The 26,046-nt window shown below is 41.8% G+C and overlaps 5 protein-coding genes across 9 annotated transcripts; 3 read left to right on the forward strand and 2 right to left on the reverse strand.

Annotated features, from left to right (window-relative positions):
* The first annotated feature begins 3,350 nt into the window (after positions 1-3,350).
* LOC112294168 (uncharacterized) lies at positions 3,351-8,851 on the forward strand. The gene is made up of 6 exons (XM_024544384.3): positions 3,351-3,823; positions 4,971-6,542; positions 6,803-6,929; positions 7,191-7,470; positions 7,593-7,870; positions 8,033-8,851. Exons 2-6 carry the CDS (start codon positions 5,209-5,211, stop codon positions 8,462-8,464), a joined length of 2,451 nt encoding a protein of 816 aa, XP_024400152.1. The 5' UTR covers positions 3,351-3,823; positions 4,971-5,208; the 3' UTR covers positions 8,465-8,851.
* Positions 8,852-9,766: 915 nt separating this feature from the next.
* On the reverse strand, positions 9,767-14,036 carry LOC112294169 (protein XAP5 CIRCADIAN TIMEKEEPER). 2 transcript variants are annotated; one of them, XR_002973246.3, is made up of 12 exons: positions 13,783-14,036; positions 13,004-13,069; positions 12,730-12,794; positions 12,475-12,587; positions 12,080-12,167; positions 11,663-11,739; positions 11,451-11,512; positions 11,041-11,172; positions 10,714-10,792; positions 10,427-10,492; positions 10,214-10,288; positions 9,767-9,964 (listed from the first exon to the last, which is right to left on the reverse strand). XR_002973246.3 is itself a non-coding variant. In XM_024544387.3 (12 exons), the coding sequence occupies exons 1-12, from the start codon at positions 14,032-14,034 to the stop codon at positions 9,914-9,916; spliced, it is 1,101 nt and encodes a 366-aa protein (XP_024400155.2). In that variant the 5' UTR covers positions 14,035-14,036; the 3' UTR covers positions 9,767-9,913. The 2 variants fall into 2 exon arrangements, 1 of the variants encoding a protein (XP_024400155.2); XM_024544387.3 differs by having other exon boundaries at positions 10,739-10,792.
* A 1,026-nt stretch (positions 14,037-15,062) lies between these two features.
* LOC112294539 (uncharacterized) lies at positions 15,063-18,397 on the forward strand. Of its 3 annotated transcripts, none has more exons than XM_073540255.2 (5): positions 15,063-15,544; positions 16,207-17,164; positions 17,341-17,481; positions 17,647-17,750; positions 18,090-18,397. In XM_073540255.2, exons 2-3 carry the CDS (start codon positions 16,374-16,376, stop codon positions 17,447-17,449), a joined length of 900 nt encoding a protein of 299 aa, XP_073396356.1. In that variant the 5' UTR covers positions 15,063-15,544; positions 16,207-16,373; the 3' UTR covers positions 17,450-17,481; positions 17,647-17,750; positions 18,090-18,397. The 3 variants fall into 3 exon arrangements, with proteins under 3 accessions (XP_073396356.1, XP_073396354.1, XP_073396355.1); XM_073540253.2 differs by having other exon boundaries at positions 15,066-15,544; positions 17,678-17,750; XM_073540254.2 differs by lacking the exon at positions 15,063-15,544 and adding an exon at positions 15,572-15,763 and having other exon boundaries at positions 17,678-17,750.
* Positions 18,398-19,123: 726 nt separating this feature from the next.
* Positions 19,124-21,158, reverse strand: LOC112294540 (large ribosomal subunit protein eL32z). Of its 2 annotated transcripts, XM_024545091.3 has the most exons (4): positions 21,012-21,158; positions 20,354-20,535; positions 19,815-19,984; positions 19,124-19,636 (listed from the first exon to the last, which is right to left on the reverse strand). In XM_024545091.3, the coding sequence occupies exons 1-3, from the start codon at positions 21,099-21,101 to the stop codon at positions 19,855-19,857; spliced, it is 402 nt and encodes a 133-aa protein (XP_024400859.1). In that variant the 5' UTR covers positions 21,102-21,158; the 3' UTR covers positions 19,124-19,636; positions 19,815-19,854. The 2 variants fall into 2 exon arrangements, with proteins under 2 accessions (XP_024400859.1, XP_024400858.1); XM_024545090.3 differs by lacking the exon at positions 19,124-19,636 and having other exon boundaries at positions 19,757-19,984.
* A 190-nt stretch (positions 21,159-21,348) lies between these two features.
* On the forward strand, positions 21,349-25,288 carry LOC112294538 (origin of replication complex subunit 5). Its single transcript, XM_024545086.3, has 7 exons — positions 21,349-22,049; positions 22,220-22,571; positions 22,916-23,235; positions 23,440-23,648; positions 23,797-24,031; positions 24,319-24,667; positions 24,879-25,288. Exons 1-7 carry the CDS (start codon positions 21,661-21,663, stop codon positions 24,927-24,929), a joined length of 1,905 nt encoding a protein of 634 aa, XP_024400854.1. The 5' UTR covers positions 21,349-21,660; the 3' UTR covers positions 24,930-25,288.
* The last annotated feature ends 758 nt before the right edge of the window (positions 25,289-26,046 follow it).

The raw sequence follows: 26,046 nt of genomic DNA on the forward strand, positions 1-26,046 counted from the left end.
TGGAAAAACCATGGTTTTTTGTTTCTATGGATTTTTTCATGGATCTTCCAATCTTAGATTCATATGATTCTATATTTGTGATAGTAGATTGTTTTACAAAGATGGCACATTTTATATTATGTATAAAATCTATCACAAATGAAAGAACGGCTAAGCTTTTTCTTTATAATATCTATTGCTATTATAGATTGGCCAAGGATATTATATTGGATAGGAAGACTTAATTTATATCAAGATTTTGGAGAGCCCTTTACAAGATTCTAATGGTGAATGTAAAGCTCTCTTCGGCTTTTTATTATCAAACTGAAGGGCAAATGGAACGAGTGAATCAGACTCTAAAGCTTTATTTGAGTAGTACCATCAACTATGATCAAAATGATTAGACAACTCTTTTGCCATTGACAAAGTTTGCATATAATAATTTCATACATTTATCTATTCAACAAACACTTCTTGATATCTTTGACTTTTTAAAGGTTGATAATCTTGTAGCAAAAGATTTGACAAATCATTTGTCAAAATTACATACAACAATGAAAGCACATTTAAAGGAAGTTCAAGAATGAGATAAGATCAATACAAATGCCTATCATAAGGAACAACCACAATTCAACATGGGTGATTAAGTAGGACTACTTCATTGCAATATCAAGATTATTTGCCTTTATGATAAACTGGACTCTTGTAGGCTAAAACCTTTTCTTATTTGTTAATAAGTCAATCATGTTGTTTATCGATTATATCTATCAGAGTCTATGAAGATCCAACCCATATTCCATGTATTTCTTCTTGAGCCATATAAAAAAATGGATATCTCAAGAAGAAGACAAATGCCACCTCTTCTTATAAAAATGAATGTTAATCAAAAATTTGATGCGAAAAAAGTTTTAGATTCAAGGTAGTGCCAAAATAGGTTATAATATCTTATTTATTGGCATGAATAACAAATTAATAAATACACATGAGAGCCAACAAAGAATCTTGTAAATGCAATAAAGAAGGATGAGATTTTTTGATGACATTCATCAAAACCATGATGAAGAATAATAAATCTTTGTTATAAAAGAAATAAGATTCAAAGAAGATAACATTCTAGTTTCTACTCTTGTTTGATACTTTTGTATATTTGTGATGCTAAGAAGATGGAGAACCAACAACTAGCAGATTCAACTCAAGCACTATCAATTACTGACTTACTAGATAAAATATTGGAATTGTCACAACCTTCAAGACAATGTAATCGAGATGAAAATCCTTAAAAATGACATGTCCTTCCTCAAATAGATGCAAGATACAACGTGTTTGGTATCACGACCTTGAAAAAGATTCCTAATATCTGGTGATTTTATTAGAAGTTGCAACGATTCTTAATAGTATTCTAAATGTTTTATTTGAAGGAAGTTATAAAGGCCTCAAAAATAATTAAATAACAGGGTGGTCTTCTTGCCTTGGTATGGAATACTATTGATGGTTAAAAAGACCTATTAACCATCTTCAAAGAAAACAAAGATCAAAGAATGTGACAAACATAATTTGTTGGATCTTAGATTTCCTCAACATATGATAACCGCTCCTTATGGAATTTGTTTCTAGAAAGGAAGATAATATCATGGACATACATATTTATTATGATATTTATCCATATGATTATGTAGAAGTAGATAAAAATAGATTTATTTTATAATATTTTCTAAAAAAAACTTCCTAAAAGTTCCATAGATGCTGTTTTGACTTTACATGTATTTGTAGTTAATTGATAGGATAGAAACTTGGTCAATAAATTAACCACGTGTTGGTAGCCTCTGAAACAAGCTAACTATGTGGTATATATATATAAAACTTGCCTTGCAAGTTAAGATATGTATCTTAGAAAATTAATATGTATTGAGGGTCCTATAAGACATCGTCACGTAGCTCCTAGTTAAGAGTATATATGGAGGCAAGAGTGATGCCTTCTTCACTCTTGTCAAGGCCTTTCTAGTCCTTAGTTTTGTCTCAAGACTTTCTAGTCTTCTTATCTTTGGCAATAGCCATTTTAGTTTATTACTATATCATTTTTGAGTGATTTTATACTCTTTTTGAATGACACAAGAGTATATTGACATTTTAATTCTTTGAGATTCATATCCTTAGCACATACACACTCTCCTTGAAAACAAACCAATGTTTTTTTTTAATAAAAAAATTTACTATTTGATTTAATTTATTTATGTAAAATAAATACTACAACTGAATTTCAACTGAATTTCAAAGTAACATCATTTGTTACTATAAATAAAACCATCAAAGTTTTTACAAATAAAGTACAAATTCTACTTCCAATCCAGCTACCAGTTAAGAAATTCCATAATAAAAGATGGACAACAAGAAAAGAAGAAGATATTCAACCTCAAGTTTTAATCTACAAAACATTTGAAGATTTTGTCTCAGCAAGACTATCTTACAAACAAAGGATCATAAACTTAAGTTAATCAATCGTAATTTCTTCTAAATTGTTAAATTAATTACGAACAATTTGCACATTACCAGGGAACTTATTTTAAAGCTATATAGCGACCCAACTTTACTAGTCAACTCCTAGAAATTCTTGCCCAAGCTCATGGAAGCGTCGACGCGAGGTGCAGCGAGGTGCCGTGAAGTACCGCCGTATGATGTTTCTGGATTAGGATTTGTTTTTGGAAGGCAGACGCGTTTTCGCATAGAAAGGTTTCCATGTCGCACCGAGCTTGTTCCGCAAAGCTTTTCCAAACTGTTTGGCAGCATCATTGAGCTTGGAAAGGAAGTTTCGAAGTTCCGAATGACGCAGAGCGAAGAGGGTTTGAAGATCCCCTGGAAATTCTGGTGGAGGCCGTTGATCGAAGCAGGAGGCGATGATTCCTTTGTCGCAATCCCCGAGGTCCCCTCCCGACCCGAGGGAGACAGTGACGTGGGGTGTGCGTGGGAGGTGTCCAGGAAGCTTTAGCAGAGACAGCAATTGGGTCATGCAGCATCCACGCTGGACGAACCACCACAATTTCCAATAAACTTCACATCGCTAATTGGCCCCGTGGGGTTCCCGAGAATCCGTGTCTTGCCCAGAAGCACTGACAATCGTTTTAGAAGGTCAGTATTACCTTGCGCTCCAAGGTGGTTCCCTACAGATCTGGTCCCAGATGCCACATAGATAAGATAAGGGAGTTTGGGCAGAAAATTAATGTATAAAAAAACAATTATGTTATCCCTGGGAAAGAGGAATGATAGAAGGGAGAGTTAGCGTTCTCGCGAGATGTGTTGGAGACGAAATGGATTGAAAAGATCTGCGAGGATACTGTAAGTGAAGATCCACAGGAGGAGGGTGGTGCCAGAGTGGGTGTGTGTGCACGTGATGGTGGGGCTTCACATCTAGAAAGATCCCTAGAAAGGAAACCGGAAGCTGCCGCACCTTTCATGGGTGCTCCAGCGAGTACACCCGCAATCGCATCTTTCCTGACCGCTGATGTGCAAGAGTACTGATCACGACTATCTAATGTCGGAGTGGATGTACGTAATGGGATGGTCATACCACGAGGAAGATTCGAATGAGAATCCTAGATGTGCCGTTTCGTGGATTTCAGGGAGAGGAGGGAGGGTTGTGAGAGCTGTTTTGGCTCCCTGTTGTGCATGGATTCGAGGGTATGAGTCTTTGTAGCCCATGCACACAAGATGCCATTTGTGATCCCTGCTTTCGCTCTCAGACGCTGGTTTCGGCAATGCGGGCGGCGAGTGATATGATGGGGCTTGCAGAGACGTGACTTTTGGGGGCACTTGCTGGCGGGAATCGGAAGAGCGGAGAGACTTTGATCAGGTGGGTTGTTTTACTGATCGAGTCAATAGTGTGTTAAGCCGTGTGAGTGTGGGATGTTTTTTTATTCTGCGGGTGCTTTTTGGGGGAGGAGCCTGGGGTTGAGATTTTGTTACGGAATGGAAGGGATTTTCGGAGCTCGGGGTGGGCGACGAGGAGGAGAAGGGTAGGGTTGCAGTTGGGCCGAGCCTTGAGTGAGGGAGAATTATTGCGTTCGGAGGGGTGCGAAATTGTTTGGAGAGGCGGAGGGGGGCAGAAAAATTGGGTTAGGTTAAATTTGGTGATTTATTACTTGGGACTAGTCGACGAGTGTAGCTGTTTGCAAGTGTGTAAGGATTGCTAATCTGGAGTGTGGCTATTATCTGTGTGTGTGCGTGTGTGCGTGTGTGTGGAGTAGCTTCACTTCCACTGGACTACGGCCCTACTTTTAGGAAGGGGAGAGGAAAGGGGTAGCTCAACGTTTTTGGGAATGGTTACTCGTGAACACAAACTTTGAGTTGCTAGGTTGATGTATCTAGGAATTCTTAGCTCTAAGACGGGATTCTAAGGTAAAAGTTGCAGAAACAAGTTCTTCAATGAACAGTGGTTTGATGGAGGTCTAGCAAGGTGTTACACTGCGCGGATCAGTGTTTAAGTTGAAGTAGAGATGCTTGTGAAGCTGGGTGTTAGGTACTGCAGTACCAATTCAAAACAAGGTGGCCAGTTTGGAAAGAAAAGTGCCACTTTGGGTTGCCAGATTTGCGCAAGTCATTCATTTGTCGTTGAAGTTCACATGCACGTAGGCGTTAGTTTTATTTTTAATTTTCAATTAGATGAGGGTATTGGACGAAAGGAGGTGGTATTGATGCAACTGTGTACTAGCATCGATTCTGTACTGTCATTGGCACACGGCAACGCGTGAGAAACTCGTTCGCGCAAACCCAGGAGTGACAAGATACCATTAAAAAGCTTTTACTGCTTTTCCTGAGAAGCTGTTACAGTATGTATCTGGCGGTTAGGGTATTAAACTCCTTTTTCTTTATGGAACTTTTTGCACGCCCTTAAAGTCTTTGAGAGCTTTGGCTGCAACATTCAGAGATGACCATTAGGAAGTCTAGAAGACTGAGTTATAATCTTATGTCTTAGGGTGTTTCTTCGTTTATGACTCCAGATATTTGTCTTCGAGAAAAGGCAAATAGGCATGTTGCACGGAATCACTAGCTTCTTCTTCGATGCCTTCAGCTTCAGCATTAAGGAGATCGTAGCGGAACAGGACGAAATACAAGTACAGAAGTCCACCACAAGAATTGGGGTGTAAGGAATTCAAAGATTAATGCTACAGAAGTCGTCCTGTTGGGGGCCATAAAATCTTCATTAAGTTTTTTACATACGCTGAAGCTCTTCACTGTATGATTATAGCAATGGCTGGAAGTAAGCATGAGAGAACAGAAGGTTCTGGAGGAGCGGGGGAGGGTCCTTCACTTGCTGCGCAGCTCCAACAAGTATGGCTTCAAACACAGATGCCAAAAGCCCAGAAGCGGAGCTTCACACCAGATTCAAGCACCCAGAACCAAATTCCACGGTTGTCGACATCAAATTTAGGGGCTGATACGTCTGCATTGTCGAAACCATCAGCACTCTCTGCATTGAAATCATTATCTAATCTTTTCCCAGAACTTGCAAATGTCCAGGAGGAGAAGAAGGCAATAATCTCTTCTGTCTTTAAAGAGGGCGAGCACCCAGTTGCACTGAATCCAGCCATGCTACAGAAGAAAAATGAATGCTTGGAGATGATGTTGACTGATAACTTTGGCAACGAAGCTCAGTCGGAGCGCTCTCAGGTGTCTCATTCCAGAACTTCCTCTCAGACAATGCGATCAAATTCTTATGGGATTCAGCCGTCTAGCGATTCGTTGGATTTTTCCAGTATGTGCCCTCTTACATCTTTCAATAGTTTCTCAGGATCGACCCAACGAAGTGCAGTAGACACTCCTGAAGAAGACTTTTTCTGTCCCTTTGGTCGTAGTGAGCCTTCGGATTCTCCATCAGTTGATAACACAGAGGCTACTGCAGAGGTAGAGGTAGCGGTAGAACTAGAGAAAACGCCCCTGTTTTTATATTTAACGGACATGCTCATGGATGAAAAAGTGGAGGAGAAAAAATGTATGTTTGTCGAGATGAGTGCTTACCAGGCAATGGCGAAAGAACTTGGGGATCTTATCTCATATGATCCAAGCTATTCTTCAATGCCAGGAGCTGAAAACACAAATTCGGAGTTTCACTTTGAGGATAATTCCGGACTTTTTGAAAAAGAATACTTGGAGTTTCAGGGTGAGGAAGATGTTGTAGAAGATGTTGGACACGTTGACAGCTGGATCAATGAAATTCTTAGTGGTCCACTTCCTCCGGAGCTCAGAGATAGTCCAGACTCAGAAACCAAGCATGGTCATAAACACGCGGAGAGTCCTGAAGAATCTTGTTCCAACGCAGATTCAGAATTTTGCAGTTGCAATACCTTGAAGGACGAAGACTTCGAAGTTGCACAACATCATTGGGCATATGTTCAAGCTAATGGTTCATATCTGGACTCCAGCTCGTCTCTGTTGGACTCTGTAAACTCTGCTCATTCTCTTCAGAATAAGAATGGACGTATGTTACCTGTCGGTTTCACGAACCCCATATCGTCGTCAAATGGCAATGAAGTACACGTGACTCCCGTGGATTTGACCAACCTTCTCATCAGGTATGGTTTCTGGTGTTTCGTACCGCATCGTCTTAAAATTAAGCAGTTTGTTAATGATTAAGCTGCTTAAGTTGCAGCAGCAGCCCCAGAATCTTCTAGTGATTTGTTAAGTGTTATCTCAAGATAAATTGTAGAAAAGTCCATACTTTTGTAAGTTGAACAAGGAGAGGATCAACTATGAGGTATGAACTTGCCAATCTATACTTCAACGTTCTTGCGTTATGTTATAACTAAAAACTTCTTCTACCTTGTTTCATCAGATGCGCGCATGCAGTGGAGCAAGGTAATTTTGGATATGCTAACGAGTTAATTAATGAGTTGCGTGAACACTCGTCTGCTTATGGAAATGGAAGACAACGAATGGCTCATTACTTTGTGGAAGCTCTGGTTAGTTTTCTTGAATGTTCGTCGTTGTTGCTGAGACTAGTTTTTTTCACTCATACGTTATATTGGAGCTTGCAAACATGTTTGTTATTTGCCTCATGGAAATGGTGAGAAACGACAGTGAACTCTTTGAATTTTGGCACATGCAGTATGTGTTCATCGCCTTGATGTTTTTTCAGAATTTTGTTTTCATTTTAGTTTGACAATAAAGGTGCTCCTGTATGAAGTCCTATCTTAAGGGGAGGTCGGGATTATATTTCTCAGGTTGCCAAAATGTCTGGAACTGGTGGACAACTTTACTCAGCTCTGAGTAATAACCGGCCTTCTGAGGCTCAAATGTTGAAGGCGCTAATGCTGTTTTGCGAGCATTGCCCTTTCATTCAAGTGCCACACATCTTTGCTAATCATTCAATAGTGGAAGCATTCAAAGGTGCTTCTCGGGTTCATATTATTGATTATGGAATCCTTTATGGAGTACAATGGCCGTGTCTTCTCTATCAACTTTCAACTCGCCCTGAGGGACCACCACATCTTCGAATCACAGGTTTGACTTTTTCCTTGCTATTCTATTTGCGACGTGAAGAGAGGATTTCATAACCAAACTTCTCATATTTGACCACTGGCAGTTGTTGGTTGCGGTCTTACTTGTCTTACATATGTGGTCAGGTATTGATAGGCCTCAACCTGGGTTTAGGCCCTCAGCACGAATTCAGGACACAGGACGGCGTTTGGCCAAGCTTGCAAAGAAAATGGGGGTGCCCTTTAAGTTCCATGCTATTGCTGAGAAGTGGGAAGCTATCACTCCTGCCCATCTTCTTTTGCGAGAGGATGAGGTCCTTGCAGTGAATTGCATGTTCAGATTTCGCCATCTTCTGGACGAGTCAGTGACCGCAGCTAGCCCACGCAATCTGGTGCTGAGCAGAATAAAAAGCTTAAATCCTAAGGTGTGTATGTGTGTTTGTATGCGGGCATGAATGTATATTCTTTGGCTCCAATTCTTCAACATTTACCTACGTCAATCCCTCCAACTAGTCCTCTTTTAATTTTCATGTGCTCTCTGCACATTAATGTACTGATGACGCAGAAATTTGGTTGTGATTCTTAAGGTCTTTGTGCAAGGTGTATTCAACGCTGGCTACAATGCACCCTTCTTCATGTCCCGCTTCCGGGAGGCATTGTCTCACTTCTCAACAATATTCGATGCGATGGAGTCCTCGTTCCCTCCAGATCATGTAGACAGACAACTCATAGACCACGAGATTGTTGGCAGAGAGATTCTGAACGTGGTCGCTTGCGAAGGGCTGGAGAGAGTGGAGCGCACTGAAACCTACCGCCAATGGCAGGCGCGCACTACGCGTGCTGGGTTCCAGCAGATACCGAGCAGTGGGGAGACTATGGCGAAGATCAAAATGGCGATGAGAGTTTATCACAGAGATTACGGCGTTGGACATGACGGTCACTGGTTTCTGATCGGGTGGAAGAACCACATCACTCACGCCATGACCATTTGGGAGCCCATCCGCGATGGGAGCCCATAAGTTCCAACTTCTCACAACTTAGACTCATTGTGCATCCTTGTGTACATTCCTAGTATACCCTCACTTACTTGGACGTGGTAGTCAGTGCATGGATCTTATAATTGGGTTTGAATGTGATTCTTCTGCCTTGATGGGATACATGAAGATGATGCGTTGTCTTCTCATTGTTCTCACATGCGCAGTCTTCTCAAAGCTCCACTTCTACCACGTCAACCTTGTACCATATCCAGCTGAGAGGGAGGATGATGTATCTGGAATACTATATCTGGAACTGCCTTTGCGCTAGTACCCAACCCCCAATTCCTTGTAGAGGCTTTGATTTAATCTACTTCCTGTTTTGGACATTTCTCTGCAGATAAACAGTGGTTCGGCACAAACTGTATCAAATTTTCTTGATCTTCACAATGTTTTTTTCTGTTACCGTTTGCTTTGAAAGAACATTTGGTAAACTTGAAGTGGGTGTGATCTACCGAGTGTATTGCACATGAATGCCACCTTGTGGATAACCATCCACAAGGTGACATTTGGGTTGAGGTTGGAGCTAGAGGGTATCGGATGGGAGCAACCTCTTTTTTTATTTTTTTATTTATGATCCTCACCATAGAGTATATGGTGCTTGTGGTAGTTAGGTCTTCTGTGGCACAAGAGTTTTTAGGCTCTGTTTTAATCATCTACTATTTATTTACTTATCGTGTAACATGTGAAGGTTTGTAGTGACATAATAGTTTGTTGGATTAGAAGCATGCTCATTCATGTTTTTATAGAATGGATTTTTTTGCATTTTAAATATTAAATGCAGATGTAATGTGTTTTTTTAAATTAAAATTCTCTTTATAATATTTTTGTAAAATAAAATACAAAATCAGATAACTGCATTATCTCATTATTTTGTTGATAAGCACGTTAAAAAGACATTTTTATAATCATCTTGAATCTAAAACAAATATGTGCGTATTAATATTTAGTAGTGATAAGATACAATGTCATCAAATAAGTGCAATTGGATGATGTATCATTATTAAAAAAGCTAGTTATTATGGAAAGCCTATTACAGCATATATATGTTGTGATATGTCAAATAAAATGTTTATATTTCCTCATATGTATTTTTTATAAGTATTTGAGAACTGTTTTAATAGTATTGTTATGTAAATTTATGTCAAGGTGGAGTTACAAAGTGTTGACAAATATAGCCAGTGTGTTTTCTTTTTCTTTTTCGAACTTGGTTCTTTATTGCGAATAATCTTCAGTTGTGTTAAGTCCAGTAAATTGAATATTATTATATAAAATACCCAAATGGTGTGCAAGTGTGAATGTCAGACTTTTTCTCATTAAAATAATAACAAGTGAAGTTGTCAAAAGAAAAATCAGCTGCAACTGAGTGGCCAAAACTTTTTAAAACAACTGATGATAAGATCAGCGGACTGGTATCGTCCAACCGAACTCCAGTCAGTCACCGTGAATTGTATATCGCTCCCATTTCTTGGTAGGATCATATATCTGCGACGGAGGGAACAGTAGTATTAGCTCTACATATATCGGTGCCCTGAGTTAATGGAACCGTTAGCGGCCAAATATTTAGGTGCATTATTTCATAAAGCTAGCATATGACAACTAACAATGACACTTAGAAATTAGCGTGGTAAAAGTAACTGTCAATCAATGTGACAAAAAAATTAACTTCGAGGCGATCAAATACATTTAGATACGTGCAATCCATTGATAGCAAACTTTAGAACTCATGCTCACCTCCCATCTTGAGGCTGGGAAAATGTGCTTATTTTTCTCATACCAGTGACGCTCAACTACTTTCCCTGCGTGCGACTGCAAACATTTAACAGGAAGTATTAAATTGTGTGCTTAATGTAAGGCTTGATAGACCTAAGTTTAGTAGCCGCCAAATACAAAAAATTGATGCGCTGACGCACTACATCGATAAATTGTAATGATTCCGATTGATACCTCATCCTTTTCGATCGTAGCATCTGCTATTGTTCGAATATCTTCGTGGACATCAAAATGAAAAAGCTGCACACAAAAAGTATGTTTAAGAGTGAACACACGTACATATAATAACCCACTTCTCCTCAGAGTTCTCCAGATAGTTCTCTACAAACATCTGTGACCATGTCTTCTTAACCACAAGTTGCAAATTTTAACCATGTTGGTTTCCAACCCGAGTGAAACAATTGACTAATATTCGTCATCACCTAATTCTGATCATGGCAATAGTAGAGATAAAACATAACTAGGCAATAGAGACTTTAGGTTTACCGGCCCACTTTTGCCCCTCGCCTTGTTGATAATGAGGTCATAAAAGCTATGTTGCTGCACAAAAAAAATATACCCACATACATCTTTACAACTAAAGCTTAATTGAAAACGGTGTCTCAAAACAAAAATGAGCTCAAATCACAAGACAGGCCTAAGTGAACACTAACCACATGTTTTGTATCCTCATTCTCAATTCAGTGTCAAGTGAACCCTCAAAATCCTCACTAGAGTCACTGGGTTCTGCAGCTAAGCTAGGTTATTATTGAATGCTACTTTTGGCAACCACAAGGGGTAATGCTTACGTGAGGGATGATGAGATCCTCCTTCACATAGAGGAGATTCTCAACAGATGCCGTACGTATCTCTCGAAATTCTGAAGCAAGCTGCTGTTGAACAGCTCGCAAAAATTCAGCTATAGTGTCGCCTTTGCGAACCTGCAAAATTATTGAACCATATATTTCCTGATTACTTATTGAACTGAATCCTAAATTACAAACTACAATGACTTAATTTACTCCTTGCAGTAGTAAGAAATTAAAGCACACACATCAGCTCAGAATAATCACCGGAACAAGCATACGGCTGTGAAGAGAATGTACGCCACATTCCATTCAAAAAACCCTAGGGAGCATAGATACATTGCGCTACAAATCTCGGATTCAAGAGAATGTGTGCAACAATGCGAATAAAATAGCTGAGGAGGAAAGGCCACCTGTATGACTCGACGATGCCCAGCTCCATCCCAGTAACTGTAAGTAATCTCCAAAGGCTCGTCTGTAATTAGACATCAACGAATCGTATTAATCTTACAGTCGCTGAGGTGGACAACGATGTAGGCACTTAAGGCAGTGCCACAGCTGACATTTTTGCAGGTTAAATACGTACAATCACCACTCAATTGGATATACTAGGAAACTGTATTACTTTTAATGCGAGCTTGCTCTTGAAGCCACTGATTCCGCAGGCGCTCTCTCTCAGCTTGCTCCTCAGCCTCCCGCTCTCTGCAGTTCCACCCTCCACACTCTTCATAGCATAGTAAGATTTATAGCTGGATTGCTTGCAACCAAATATAAATTCCAAGAAGATGGACGGCAGTGCTGTTCACTTATTGCGAATCATGTAAAGCGGCTACATTTTATCCGAGAAAAAAACACATTTATGGAAAAGAAACGAAGTTCACTTTGACACTACACACAGTCTGAACATACTAGACCATAACATATGAACTCAACATACTTGATAGTCAGTGTCAAAAACGAGGATTAGACAAAGCACAGGACACCAGCGCTCCTCGGTCAACAAATAATAGTGAGCTGGGGAAAGAAAGTACAATCACAATACCTGTCAGGTAAGAAGCTGGTCTCGACATTAGGATCTTTCCCAAATTTTCCTAGCTTTTGCTGTTTCAAAGGTTCTCCTTTCTGTTTCTCTGCAATGGTAGTAATATCGAGATTCATGGAGGGATCGCGAAGCCAGCTTACAAACATTATCAGATAAGAAAATCCACTCAACAGCATACAGTAAAAAATCCGAGAATTAACTGACGAGACAGCTACAGTGTTCATTTTACGGTTCTCAATTCGAATTGTGGAACTCGCGTGAAACCTATTAATATTTAAGGTACCCAGAGACGAGGAAAAATCCCAAATCTCATATTCTCTACAAACCTGAAGTTTCTTAGCTTAAAGCACTGAAGTGTGCATTCAGCAAGTATAGAAGGGAATAGCAATACATACCAACAGCTTCACTTTCTTCATCTGTGTCCCCGTCAATTTCATCAGAAAAAGAAAGACGTGAAGGGCCTTTAACCCTCCGTTTCTTCCGTTTTTGCACATGTCTCTGCTCCTCCCTACGGGGACAAAATTAAAATGAGCTTGAATTGGAATTCGAGACAAAAGTTGAACGACCATTTAGGTGACACAAACATAGAAAATCACTGAATACAATCATTAAGCATAGCGGCCAATATGCGAGAAGGTCCTAATTAGTACTCTAGAGCGAGCTTCTGCTGCTTCTCTTTCTCCTCTTCTTCAAGTTTTGATTGCAAATTGACTCTCTGCGAATCGCACATGCATACCCAGAGATCAATTTACTGACGAAGACAAAACAACGTAATCTGTACAGCTGCAAATTTCAGTGAATCCAAGCAGGTAACACATGAGCGTCAAGCAAAGAGGAGATAACTTATGAGGAAGCATCTGCAATAATATGATTGGTGCGCTGAATAAATTCAGATTTTACAAAGAAGACAGATAAAATTCATACCTTCTCCACAAACTGTTCCCGAGTCACAAGTCCCACAGTTTCTTTCTTGAACGCACTTTCCAATAACTGCATCGTAGCATAGAAACCAAAATCGTTATTCAATCATAACAGAAGAAAACAGCAGTACGCATCAAAACAGTGTAATCAGAAAAATATAAGATGGCAAAATTCAAGTTCTCTCGGTAAAGGGCGGGCACAATGGAAAAATATTCAATCAAAATATTAACGATACAGAATAAACTAAACTCTCTCCCATTCAAACTCCGACAGTGAGTCGAGGAACCCTAACATCATCTCAGTGTGCTCCCCAAAATTACATCACTAAATCTTTCAGCCAAAACTCAACCCTGGTATTGAGACATAATGCGTAGAGAGACCAGGATTCAAACCCCAGCACGTAGCTTATGTCGTAACATCCTCTACAATAATTGGTCTCCATGCGATACCTAGTATTCCCTCAATGGCTTATGAAAGAAGCTCCCAGTTAACATTACCAATTAAATGGTGTGTCCAATGATTCTATGCTACAAGCTCATGTAATGCATCGCAATAAGGCTCACATTCTCAGCTCAAACACAATGGAGAGCGAATTCAAGGAGACTTAACAACCCAGTGAACGCACAAATTAACACTCAACCGTTCGTGGCGAGTTACACAGAAAATTCGTTAAGGTCGCGGCACAGTTGTTATCCGTCATCGAACTCCATCTCCTTATTCGTAGTTGCAACACAAACAGATATAAAAAAAAGAGAAAAGGAATCGAGCTGCAAGTACTCTACCTCTGAAGTGCCGGAGCCGAATTGCAGAAGACCTCCCTGCCCCTCCGCAGACTTCTTCTTGAGGTCCTGAATACGCTTCCGCTCCGCCTCGCGCTGCTTCTCAAGCCGCCGAATCCTGGCGGCATCCTGGGCGGTGCCTACGTACCCATCCCCCATCCCTGACATGGCCGCAAACCTCCGCACTACAATAACAGAATTCTCTCTAACCTCGACCTCAATGCTTATCAATCGCTTCAAAGCTGGTACCATCATCGGCATTCAAAAGAGCCCTCGAATACTTATTCTCCCCGATATTGTAGCAGAAAACCAGTGACCGAAGACGTCGAGCTAAATCTGGAGTCTTCTAGAAGAGAGCTTCAACGTGGATTAACGCGTCTGGTTGCGAGCATTTTCATTTAAAAGAAATTAAAGCTGTAAGAATTTTTTTTTTTTGTCTTTTAATTTTTTGCCGTTGGTTATACATTGCTAGAACTCCGTCCGGTTTTTTAAAATAGGAGAAGGCGAGAAGCCATAGAACGGTATGGGTATGCAATGGGCAAAAGGTTTATGTGATTTTGAAATTAGATGCCAATTGTGTGAAATCGAGCTGTTCATGTGGCCAACTGAAGCCTAATTTTCACCATCAAATTGCCCGGTTTGGCAAACCTCCCCCCCCCCCCCACCCCCTATCTGATTTCAATTCATTGATGATTCCTAAAATGGTTGAACAGGAAGCGGAAGAATTAAGAAGATAAAACGAAGAATGAAAGTGAAAATAGGTGTGATGGATTGTAACCGGGCCCACTCCAACGCAACGTATCCGTGCGAGCATATCATCCCGGTTGAGACAGTGGATTATATTCTCCGTGATGGGTCGTCTCGCACGTGACGCATAAATTCACAAGGAAACGAAGCGAGAAGGACTATCAACAGGTTGCTGATTTGTCAAACTCCCACACGCGCACTGAGGTTAATCGAATCCGAACGTTGGAATTGACAGTTTCAAGGGTAATGGTTTCATGTGGTCGATGAAAAGCGTGGCGGCTCGAAGAGGAGGGCAAGGGGAGGAAGGGACACTTGAGGAATAAGACGAGAAGTAGAGCCGTTTTGCTGCCAGAGCGGAAACCAGGGCTTTCAGCGGGCCAGAGGTGCTCCCTCCCCTCCGTTCTCCATTTGACTCGGTCAATCCCACCACCACCCTACTTTCCCACATGACCAATGAGTCGTCATCGTCGTTTTATTCCAAAGTTTCCAATTGCCATGACAAAGCTCAACATGTACAATTTCACGCAATAAACGATCCACCACTCACTCTAGTACTTCTGCCATATCTTCCTTTGCAGTCCAGCAGTACCTGCTACTAGGTTTTTCACTCCAACGGCCATAGCCGAAGCTGATGATGCCAATGATGGAGATTTAGCTCACCAACCCTAAGCCCTGAATCTGTGTGGAGAGAGAGCCTTGGAGCCTGCGAGGTCAATGTGTATCACCTTGCCAGTGGATACCTGTGTAGATACAAACAAGATACTGAACACGGAGGAATTTGTCTAAGTTGTGCGCTTGCTTAAGAGCGTGACTTGCTCCTCACCCCCTGCAGACTCCCTCCCGCGTCTGCCTCCCGTCATTGCAGAGTTTCAGAGCGTCCCAGGACTCAACAGGAAGCAGTTAAAGTGAAACTCACTGTTGGAGCACTGTTCTCTTCGCGTAGCCGTTGCACCAGACGCCGTGTTTCTTTGGTCTGTAAAGCTGCCTTGGTGCTGTGGCAGCTCTTCATCCAACTTCTGTAAGACCTGGCAATCCCTAGGCAGGCTTTTTCGCTAGGATTAGAGTGTTGTGCCCTTAACCCTTCAGCGTCCCGCTGGAACCATTGGAACCCCACACAAGGTTTTGTGCTGTACCGTTCATTATTTTTCGTGTTGAGCCCTGCTCATCGTCCCGTATTTAGGATGCATGTGCCCTCTTTTTTCTGAAGATTATCTGGGGCTTCATGAAATTGGTCGAGGTTAGTTTTGTAGGGCTACACTTTTCAGTTGTCGAGACCTCGCCGTTTTGAACCAGACAAGAGCTTGCTAGTTTTGAACCTCTGCTGTTGGAATCTAGCTGGGATTCTGTATTGTGCTTGTCGTTGTCATTTGTTTCTGGAAGCGTAAGTAATCAAATGGATGCTAGTGTAATTGTACTTCAATGAATTGGTTGCTGAGGTTCTTAGCTTTCGGCCGAGAGGCAAATGACTTGGTAATATTCGAACAATGCTGTACTTTTCTGACTAACAGTAAGATCCGCCGGCGGTTGATCAATCAAACCTGACGTATTCTCTCATGTTGCTTGTGTTCATAATCCATTTGGCATACCATTGTGCGTCTGGCAATGGGCAGGTTTGTTGATTCACTCAGTTTGGGTCATTTAGAACGTGTGCTGATCCTTGTTGCCACAAATTGCATTCAGGGTTTTGAAGTATACTAGTCTGGAGCATTCTAGGGCACGTGTGTCGGGCTTTGAGTTTCTTCTAAGCGAGAGAGGGCTGTCATAAGAAGTTTCTAGGGAGACGAAGGCACTTGGTGGTCAGACAGCACTTGTTGTGTGCCTGGAGGGAGAAAGAAACGAGGTCCAAAATGTGGGAACTTTTGGATATACACATTCCTGCTGTGTTGTTGCTACCGATTATAGCATGCGCCTATGGCGTATGGTTTTGTTGTCAGCGGTCCACGAAAACTAGCCATGTTCGCCGAAGCGAATTTCAAAGACTCCAGCAAGCGGCGATGCGAGAGCAGGCGATGGCCGAAAGAGAGCTGGAAGAGGATTACAGGCGGCATAAACAGGTAGAGTCTCAGGATTTTCGCCGCAGAGCGTCGCCAGGAAACGGTTATGGACACGATATAGGGATAGGAGAGTGGAGGGAGGATAGAAGAGGATATAGGGACTCTGAGGCTGATCCTCGCAGAAGGAAGCAAGTTGTAGAACAGGAACAGCACAGGAGGCATGAAGAAGCTGAATTACAACGCAGACGGCAAGTTGAAGAAGACGAGAAGCACAGGAAACGAGAGGAAGCGGATTACATCCGAAGAAAGGAAGAGGCTGATGCTCTTCGGAAGCAAGCGGAGATGGAAGACCGCAAACGCAGAGAAGAAGCTGAGAATGAGTTGAGGAGACAAGAAGAAGAAGAGCAAGAATGGCAGAGAAGGAAAGCAGACTTAGAAGCTCAAGCCAAGCGAGAGGCCGAGGAAGAGCGTAGGAGACGAGCCGCCGCAGCAGAAGAGGACGCTCGTAGAAGGTGGAAAGAGGAGGAAGCAGGCAGGCTAGAAACTGCCCAATTTTCTCCTAGAAACGTCCAGGGTCTTAGCTGTGTTGTGTGTCAGAAGCCCACAAGACGGCGATGCTCTCGCTGCAAGAGCATCAGTTACTGGTACGTTTTCTTCTCTCCTTGGCCTAGCAGGTAATCCTGAAGACCGGGTAAAGATTAGCGGTTTACCCTGTTGAAGGTTTGTTATGATCATGATAATCGCAATTGTTATCGAGGGCAATGATTCCCTTTCGAAGCCCTTACCTAATTTATCTGATCCGACTTGGTTCGTTGTCCAGCTCTCGAGAATGTCAAGTGAAACATTGGTCCGACGGACACAAGTACAATTGTAAGTCACGTGATAATCTTTCCAGCCCCAGGAGCTCCATTGATGGTGATACTTTCTGACAACCTACGAAATAACCTATTGCATCATCTAGGTATACCTGTTCTCACGCTCGATGCAACCCACCTTTTGTAGCATTCAAAATTGAGCACCCCTGTTATTTCGTTTAAATGGCATTTACCGTTACTAGTTCCAGCTTCTAGTGGTCCAGTTTTTTCTGGTCTTGATACTGCACTGCCGTCGTGGTTGAATCTGTCAGATGGCTTTGCGCTGTCCTGTGGGATGTGCAGAGAATTTTAGGAAGACATATTGAGAGGCGTGTCGGGGGTTTTGAGCTTATAAAAGAGGCACACTATGTATGAGGTACTGTATCGTGGCTTGTGTTCCACTTTCAAACATTTTTTCTGCTATTGTTAAATATCAACCTTGTTAGGCAGGTAAGGAATATCTCGTGATTATTTGCTGAATTCAGGAGGATGTATTCACTCCTCTGGTGGTATGTTGTCCTTCACAATTCGAGTGTTTCTACGTGTTCGCTCTTGGAGTGGTGTCACTGATAATGTTCGTTCGGGCAAGCCACTGAGGTTCAGTGTGAAAATTAGTGAATGGAACGGTAAAGAGTTACCATGCAGTAAATGTTTACTATCAAATGCTTTGAGATGTGGTGATCTGCACTGTAACCATTCGTAATGTATGGCACAGCAATTTCCCACTGGAGGGCAAAGAGCTGGATTGCGTAGTTCGAAATTAATTGCGAACTTCCTGATTCCTCGACAATGTTTCGCTATCGACTTCTCGTAAATGGGTTCAGTTAGGCGTTCTTGGATCCAGCACACTACTTGGGGTACCATTGCTACTGACTGCCTTGTCAGATGGATCGGAGTTAGTTTGTATAGAATTGAGTTCAGCTGCCATTTTGCAACTCCTGGAACGCTTCGGTTTAGCCTGGCATGCAGTGCATTGTGTAGTATTTCAGTTTGCAGTAAAAAATTCAGGTGTTGATACTCTCAGATATGCAATTGACTTGTAATTTGCATTTGAATATGCACTGTCCAACTCCATCTTTACATTAATCTTCAGCTGAGTTATTATGATGTATGTGTGCAACGCGATGCTATCTCAATCTTCTAATCCTACCTAAAATTCGGAATATGAAACCTTTATTCTTGTCACAGCCATGTCATTTTGCCATCAAAATCTCCCAGGAAGTTGTGTCTAACAGTTCTGTAATCACAGTAAATCCTTAGATATACTTTTTTATCCACCAACAAGGCATATCATTTCTTCTGTGAACAAACCGTTGTTAATGAACTTTTGATAATATTGTTAACTAGGTGAAATGTCATTAGGCTTCAACACTCTTGGTGATAGTTTTACTGCACAGAACATTGGTTACTTATACTCATGTGTGTGGTGTTTTGGAATATTGCTACACTGCTAGATGTGCAACTGCTAAAATCTAATTTCAGATGGGTTAATGGATGGAAATGGGGTGTAAACTATACTTTGAATTTATTTTGATGCAGGTAAATTAAAAGATCTCGATTAATCATCGCAATGCCACAGATATAAACAGAATAAAAATTATAAATAGTTTTGAAGAGGCGTGCTTACAAATAATTTACCAAATAGTACTCACATCAAGACAAACACTCAATCCTACTTCAGGAAGAAGAATAAAATAATATATACGATGAAAATGATTTTAAACCCAAACAATTATTCACACATTTAGCTCCATTAAAATTCACATAATTCTGCATTACAGAGTGTACACAAGCTTCTGTACAAGAAACATTGTTGTGACATCAAGGTTATTGTCAGTAGCAGAAGTGCTCATCTTATGGATTCGCACAAGTTCTGACATCAGTTCAATCGAAGCCCCATTCACACTAATGTTCATTCATTACACACATGTGTCCCGCTTTGAGCGTATGGATGTGGACACCTGCTGGATGATGTGCTGACATGAAAGGCTGAATTGGACGAATACACACATATTGGTAAGTGATTAGCATTCCCGATGGACCAGGCATTCCTCTCAAAGCTGTTAAAGACATTGTTACAATCTCCGGGTTCCTGCACTCGTGACAATTGACAACTACAACCCTCGTAGCAATAACTAACATTTCATAAAATTACTTGAACAGATATCTCGCGGCCCAAAAAGTATATCTGACGTCATATTGAAGGAAGAAAGACGCAATCTCCAGATCTTTATGATGCATCTTAGAATAGATAGATTTCGCCTGCGGAAGTGTTGTCACCCAAAGAATAGCCAATTTAGAACTGATATTCACTCCAAACTCGGTTCTTCACAAATCAGAAAAAGGATCACAACATAAAGCAGCGAGAGACCGTCAAAGGAGTTCACAAATTTTTCTTTTCTCGATAAAAAGGTGAAAATTTTCCACATAGGCCACATACATTACGGAAGACGTCAGAGAACTGCACTAAGTCCTATGATTTATTCGTCTTCTTGGCTGCGAAGGCGGGCGCTTCCGTTGGTCAATGCAATGTTCAACTGGGCTGCACGCTCCACGATAGCCTTCCTCTTCAGGGTGGATACATTATGTGCGATTTCAGCGCTGTATTTTCTGCATTATCATATACACAAATGTTCAGACTTAGCGGGCCAAATTAAATCACGAGTACCCACTTTACCAAAATTTTAATTAATGCACAATACCACGTAGCTCGCTAGCAGGAACATGGGAGTACGTGGGGGACAAGAAGGCGACACCGTTATGTGTCCCAGAATGTCAACAAGCAGTGGGGATGATGGATCTATTCTCTCATTACTTTGCGCATCAGTTGCAATATGCCTCAAACATCTCATCTACAATCATGACATCATACATCTCATTTCATTTTTAAACTCCAAGCACACCGAAGCTACACCCGTAAGAGCTCACTTTAATGAGTGATTTCCAGTGGAGAGGGAAAAGCATGAAAAAACTGATTACCTGTTGTGCATCAACAGAAGCTCCACGTCCTTCACATTGTGAACCAAAAACTTCACAAATCCACTTGGGAGCACATGTCTCGTCTTCTTGTTTGAGCCGTAACCAATGTTGGGCATCAAAGTAGTGCCTTTGAACTTACGACGAACTCTAGAATCGATACCCTTTGGCCTCCTCCAATTCGTCTGACAGAGACATACACACCGGCCAAAACTCTCGTCAGCAGCCGTACAACAATTTAAAAAAATCAATTCTGAGGGCTCGTTCAGAACCAAATCAGCCGCATCAAAATGTGCGCGTGGGAAAACCTAAGAAAGGTAACTACCAAATCTCACCAACACAAAGAAGCTTCAAACCAAAACCAATGACCCTCTATTCCAAAAACAACCTCCACAACCAAAGCACACAAGTGCCATTACACAATGAATCTAAAAAAAACCCTCGTCATGCAAAACTTGTAACTAACAGGTACACACTTGGAAAGAAAAAATCGCAAAAGACACCACTCCACAAACGAGCAGCCTATACGACCATCTATCCTTCAAACTAGAGGCAGCGCAGAAGCACGGAGGAGAAACGGCAAAAAAAAAAAAAAAAAAAAAAAAAAAAAAAAAGAAAAAGAAAAAAAAAAACGGAAAATGTTCATGAAGAGTTTCAATACCTTCACGCAAATCTTGCGGTCAGACTGCATGCGCTTGAACTTCTTGACCCGCTTCTTGACGACATCGCGCTTGATGAGAGGCGTCACCATCTTGGCAGATTGGTGAAGCTCGAAGGAGAAGAAGATCGACCGCGCTGCGAGAGGTACCCAAAGAAAGAGCCGGCTGGAGAGGACCTTCCTGGGCTTTGTTATCGCGGACTATGCTCCCCTCCAGGGCTTAGGGTTTGGGGCTCACATCGCCCACAAGAACGAATGAAAAATAAGGACTTTCTCATTCATCCATTACCTACCTGGATATATATTGAGCCTCGATTGAGATCCTCGCAAATTTAAAACTGAGTGCTGATACCCTGTACAGCTGTGAGTGTTTCCCGCTTTGCTTCGTTTTTTGCAGCGATGGGTGGCTATGGTAATGGGCCACTGTTACGCGGCATTGTTGTTTGATCAATGGGTTAGTCATAATTTGTTGGAATCCGGTTGTGGGGGGGGGGGGAGATTTTACTAGTCTGTGTGCGTGTTGGTTGATGATGGTAATGGTGTGGAGTTTGAGGGTTAGTGACGTGGGTGGGCTTTGTGGTGTGTAATGCCCCTTTCCCTGTGGGTTGTTCTATATTTTTGGGGGATGATGGTTTGAAAGGGTTTTGATGCGATGGAGGGATTGCCAGAACAGAGAGTTATTTGCCCGGAAACCCGCAGTGCATCGCATCGTGCGTCCTCTGCCAGCCCCAAGAAGGTTCCGGATGGTTTTGTGTCGGAGGTGACTCCGGGCCAGAGTCGGGGTAGTCCATGCTCACCTTCAACTCGGCGTAGCCCACATGGTGTGGTGCAGCCGAAAACGTCGCCACTCCCGGGCCGGCCCTTGAGGCGAGCTTTGCTGGCTTCTCCCTCGCGATCGGGCAGAAATGTATCGGATGGGGGAGTAGCCATTGACAGCGATGCTGTGAATCTGGGCAATAATGGCGGCCCACAATCTAAAACCTCCCGCAGCAGCAGAACGTCCACTTTAGACTACATGAGCCAAATCTTCCCGGGCCGCAGGTAACTAATTTGAAAAGCATGCCCTCTGAATTGATTTTGTTGATTAATTGAAACAGGTCTAATTTTCTCGGTTGTGTTGTATGTTGGCTACCACTGCAACGTTGCATTGGGTGCAATGATGTTGTACAGCTCTGGACGAAGTAGGCTAAATTCATGTTTCTTGCATACAGAAATGAGATCAATCAGCTGCTGAATCTTCTGGGGCGACCCTGTGACCTCATCCCACCTTTGTTTGTGTATGGACCAGCTGCGACTGGGAAGACTAGCATAGTGCGTGAGACAATGAGAGTTCTTGGGCGCCCTCATGCATATGTGAGTTGTCGATCAAGTCACACGCCACGGCTTATGTTTGAATCCATGCTCAATCAGCTCTTGGGCCATGTTCGATCGGCTTCCAACAACTATGGGAGTGCGCGTAAATGCGAAAGACTGATAGACTTCACGAAGCATTTGCCTGCAGCTTGTGCACAGGCCTTGTCTCGTAAGAGCTCCCATGATGCGAGATTTCGATCTGCCAATAAGGTGCGATACAGACAGATTTTCTACTCAGATTTTCAACATGGAATCATTTGAGAGTTTCACTTTCCATGGTAATCAACGGCGTCAAAATTATCACCAACAATATAGTGTTGTAAAGATGTGTTTGGCAAATTGCCCAGTGTCTGAAGTAATGCGGAATCAGGATTCTGTTTACGAAACTTGGCTGTACCTTTCTAGGTCATATTGGGTTGTGACATGAGTGGAGTCCAGATTACTTTTCTTTATCAGTATGTATACATCTTCAAAATAAACTCTTTAATATTGTTGATGTGAAGCGAATATAGCCGTATGTTATTGTGGCTCAATCGCCTGTTTATGCAGAACAGAACGCTCCAAAGGCAGCCTGCAGAACATCGTGTGCGAACGTTGATGACACGGTTTACTTAATTTTCGACAACGTGGAGCTGTCACGTGGGTGGACTGGCGGTGCTCTACTTCTGGGCGCGTTGTTTAGGCTTTCAGAGTTGACTAGATTGTCAAACCTGGGGCTTATATTCATTAGCAGCGTAGGTCTTGATGGGTATCAGGCGTCCAGCTTGTCTCGGGAGCCACTCTCCATGTATTTTCGCGATTACAATGATTCTGAGCTTAACCAGATTCTCCTTCTTCAGCGCCCCAACGTTGACCTTTATGCTTCATTTCTGAGGTAAGGTTTTCAGTCGGAGGCATATGTTGCCACTTGAAAATCGCACGTAACCTACCTGCTTTTTGGATGTCAGCTCGTTCGGACTCTCAATCTACATTGCCATGATCACTGTTTCTATGGCAAGGGACACAGGCAAATCAATGTTGGTCACTACACTTTTGAATCGTCAGTGATTAAATTTGGGGGTTTCCCTGTGTCCTTCAGTGCTGTTTTGAAGACATTTAGTCGGGCATGTCGACGTGTAACGGAGCTTTCCAGGAGTTTAGAGCCTCTGTACGAAAAGTATTGTGAACCTATGCTTCGGGGGGCAACCACACCTGACGACAACGGCAAGCGGCAGCGATATGCAATGCTGCAGCCTTACATTCGGCCAGCCCTTTCTCAAACCCTTATCATAAATTCCTCTACTCCAGGTATGTTTTGCCATTTTGCATTGTCTTGTTACTTGTGTATTTGTTACAGAGTTCTCCACTCTAAATTAGGTGACTTGTAGATACTGTGGTTTCATTGTGGGTCAACATTATCCTTTATTCTGATCCTTGCTAATGATATGTTCAACAGGGCCAAAGAGAAGCAAAATTGATCAATCAGGCGGAAACCTAGCACGTACAAAGTCCACTCCCAGAAGGACTCTATCGTCTGGAAAAGACGTACAGGACATGGCTTTTGAGATGCCACAATGCAGCAAGTACCTCCTGCTCGCTGCCTACATAGCCTCACGAAATGCTGCTACACTGGATGCTGCACTGTTCGACGCAGGGGATGGTGCTCGGGGCAGCTCTCGGAAGAGGAGGAAGTAAGTACTAAATATTTATCAAAACTATGAAGATTCATCCTTCGTTCAGCCAAAAGACACCATGGTGTGGGCTGTTCTTGCACTTACAACTTCATTGTCCTTTATCGAAGCCGCTTTGAGTACACTGTCTCTTCAGGTCCCTCTATATCTGCTTGGTAATTTATAACAATACTTCCGTTGATGAGAGGAAATCGTATGTACCTCTTGTACTTCATATTAATACGTAGTGCAGTCTGTGTGTCAGATACACTGGGACCATGATTTGACAACGTGGTTGTGATTCACAGGAATTCCTCTTCAGCCATGGAAAGAAAGGAGGCTGAGGCTCATGAGCAACAAATGAAGGGGCCTGGCAGCTTTCCACTTGAGAGGCTATTGGCCATTTTCCGCTGCATTGTTGTTGAAAGTGATTCTGCTCCTAGCAATGGGTTTGGGTCCTTCCATTCTGGACCTCTCTTCAATGGGAACCTTGAAGAAGCAGAGGGGGATGGTCACATGACAGAGGAGCTCTCAGCGGACGTCCTTATGCAGCTATCTACCCTCGTTAGTGTGAATCTTTTGTCTAAAAGTTCTACTAACCCTCTTGACGGCAATGCTCGTTATCGCTGCAACGTAGATGGAAACCTTATTCAGAAGGTTACTTTCTTCTCTGTGTTTCTTTCTGCGCACATTTTTTATTAGTCCTTTCAAGTAATTTTTGATTCTGAGAAATTTTCTTTGAAGCAGTCGTCAAGCTCCACAAATTGTTTGGATATGAAATGTACACTGTAAACTAACACGATTTCTGTAGATATTGAGAAGGATTTCTAGTTATTACTGATGTATTGTATTTACAACATGTGGACAGGTTGCAAGGAGTGTTCAATTTCCTCTCTCCAAGTATTTGCTTCACGGCTAATTATAATGCGCTGAAACTCGATTACTTCTGGTGACATAAAAAGTGCCTTCTTTGAAAGACCATGTTCACCAGTCTGTTATCATGTTAAGTGGTTTGTTCTGAGCAGATGAACAAGATGTCCAAGATGTCTTTTCATGACTTTTAATTCCATTTGCTTAGGGACATGGACTTGGTCCATGGTGACGGCATGCTAGTTATCATAGTTTCTTCTACACTTGAAGCTTGAGTTTTACAGGCCTTAATCCTGATGCATCTTCAAAATGTTTATCAGGAATTATTATGGCCTATTGTGTGTCTCTGATTCAAATACAACTACATCATGCTTTGTGCCATGGTAACATCCACCTCTTAAAACGAAAGATGGTATTTGTTCATATGTAGATTACGATGAGACTGTCACAAATGAGCAGTTGGTGGCATCACAAGTCATAGCATTCTGACTTTTTGATTATCATGGCTTTCTAACAAAACCATCTTTATCATCATATGGATATTGGACTTGTAGAGCATTCCCACAATTCAAAAATGTCAGTTATGTTCATTCTTTGTGTCGTCACTAGAGAGTTCGTATTGTTCTTTGTACAGACTGGCAAATTTTAATATATAATTAATTTCTGTGTAGGAATTTAATTCAGACCAAACTTCTGAAGCATTTTCTAAATTGATTTTACCATTAAACAACTTTGATTCCAGTGCATGTAATCAAAACAACAAATGATATTTTATATTGTGATTTTTCAAGATTTAAAGTGAAAAATAATATGATATCATTGCACAAGTCTATTCAAGAAGCTAATATTTTGATATGTAAAGTCCCGAGTATTCATACAAGTTTAACTTTGACCTATTTGCAAAGATATGTGTTAGCATTGCTCAGTGCTTGTAGACAGAACTGTAATTTAAGCTGCAGTAGTATGAGGTATGCATAGAAATCTAACGTTTTGGTCCAGAAATAGTAATAAATTCCTTAATGCTATGACATTCGACTTGAAACAAATTGTCATAACGGTTGACGCTAAAGTTGCTTTTACACCCAAGTGTTAATGCAAGATCCACAAATCGTGCAACATCTTCAAATACGAAGGCAAGGCTTCTCCACACCCACAACAGATTGTAC

This window comes from Physcomitrium patens, chromosome 17 (assembly GCF_059467195.1).
Source record: "Physcomitrium patens ecotype Gransden chromosome 17, ASM5946719v1, whole genome shotgun sequence".
Lineage (NCBI taxonomy): Eukaryota > Viridiplantae > Streptophyta > Bryopsida > Funariales > Funariaceae > Physcomitrium > Physcomitrium patens.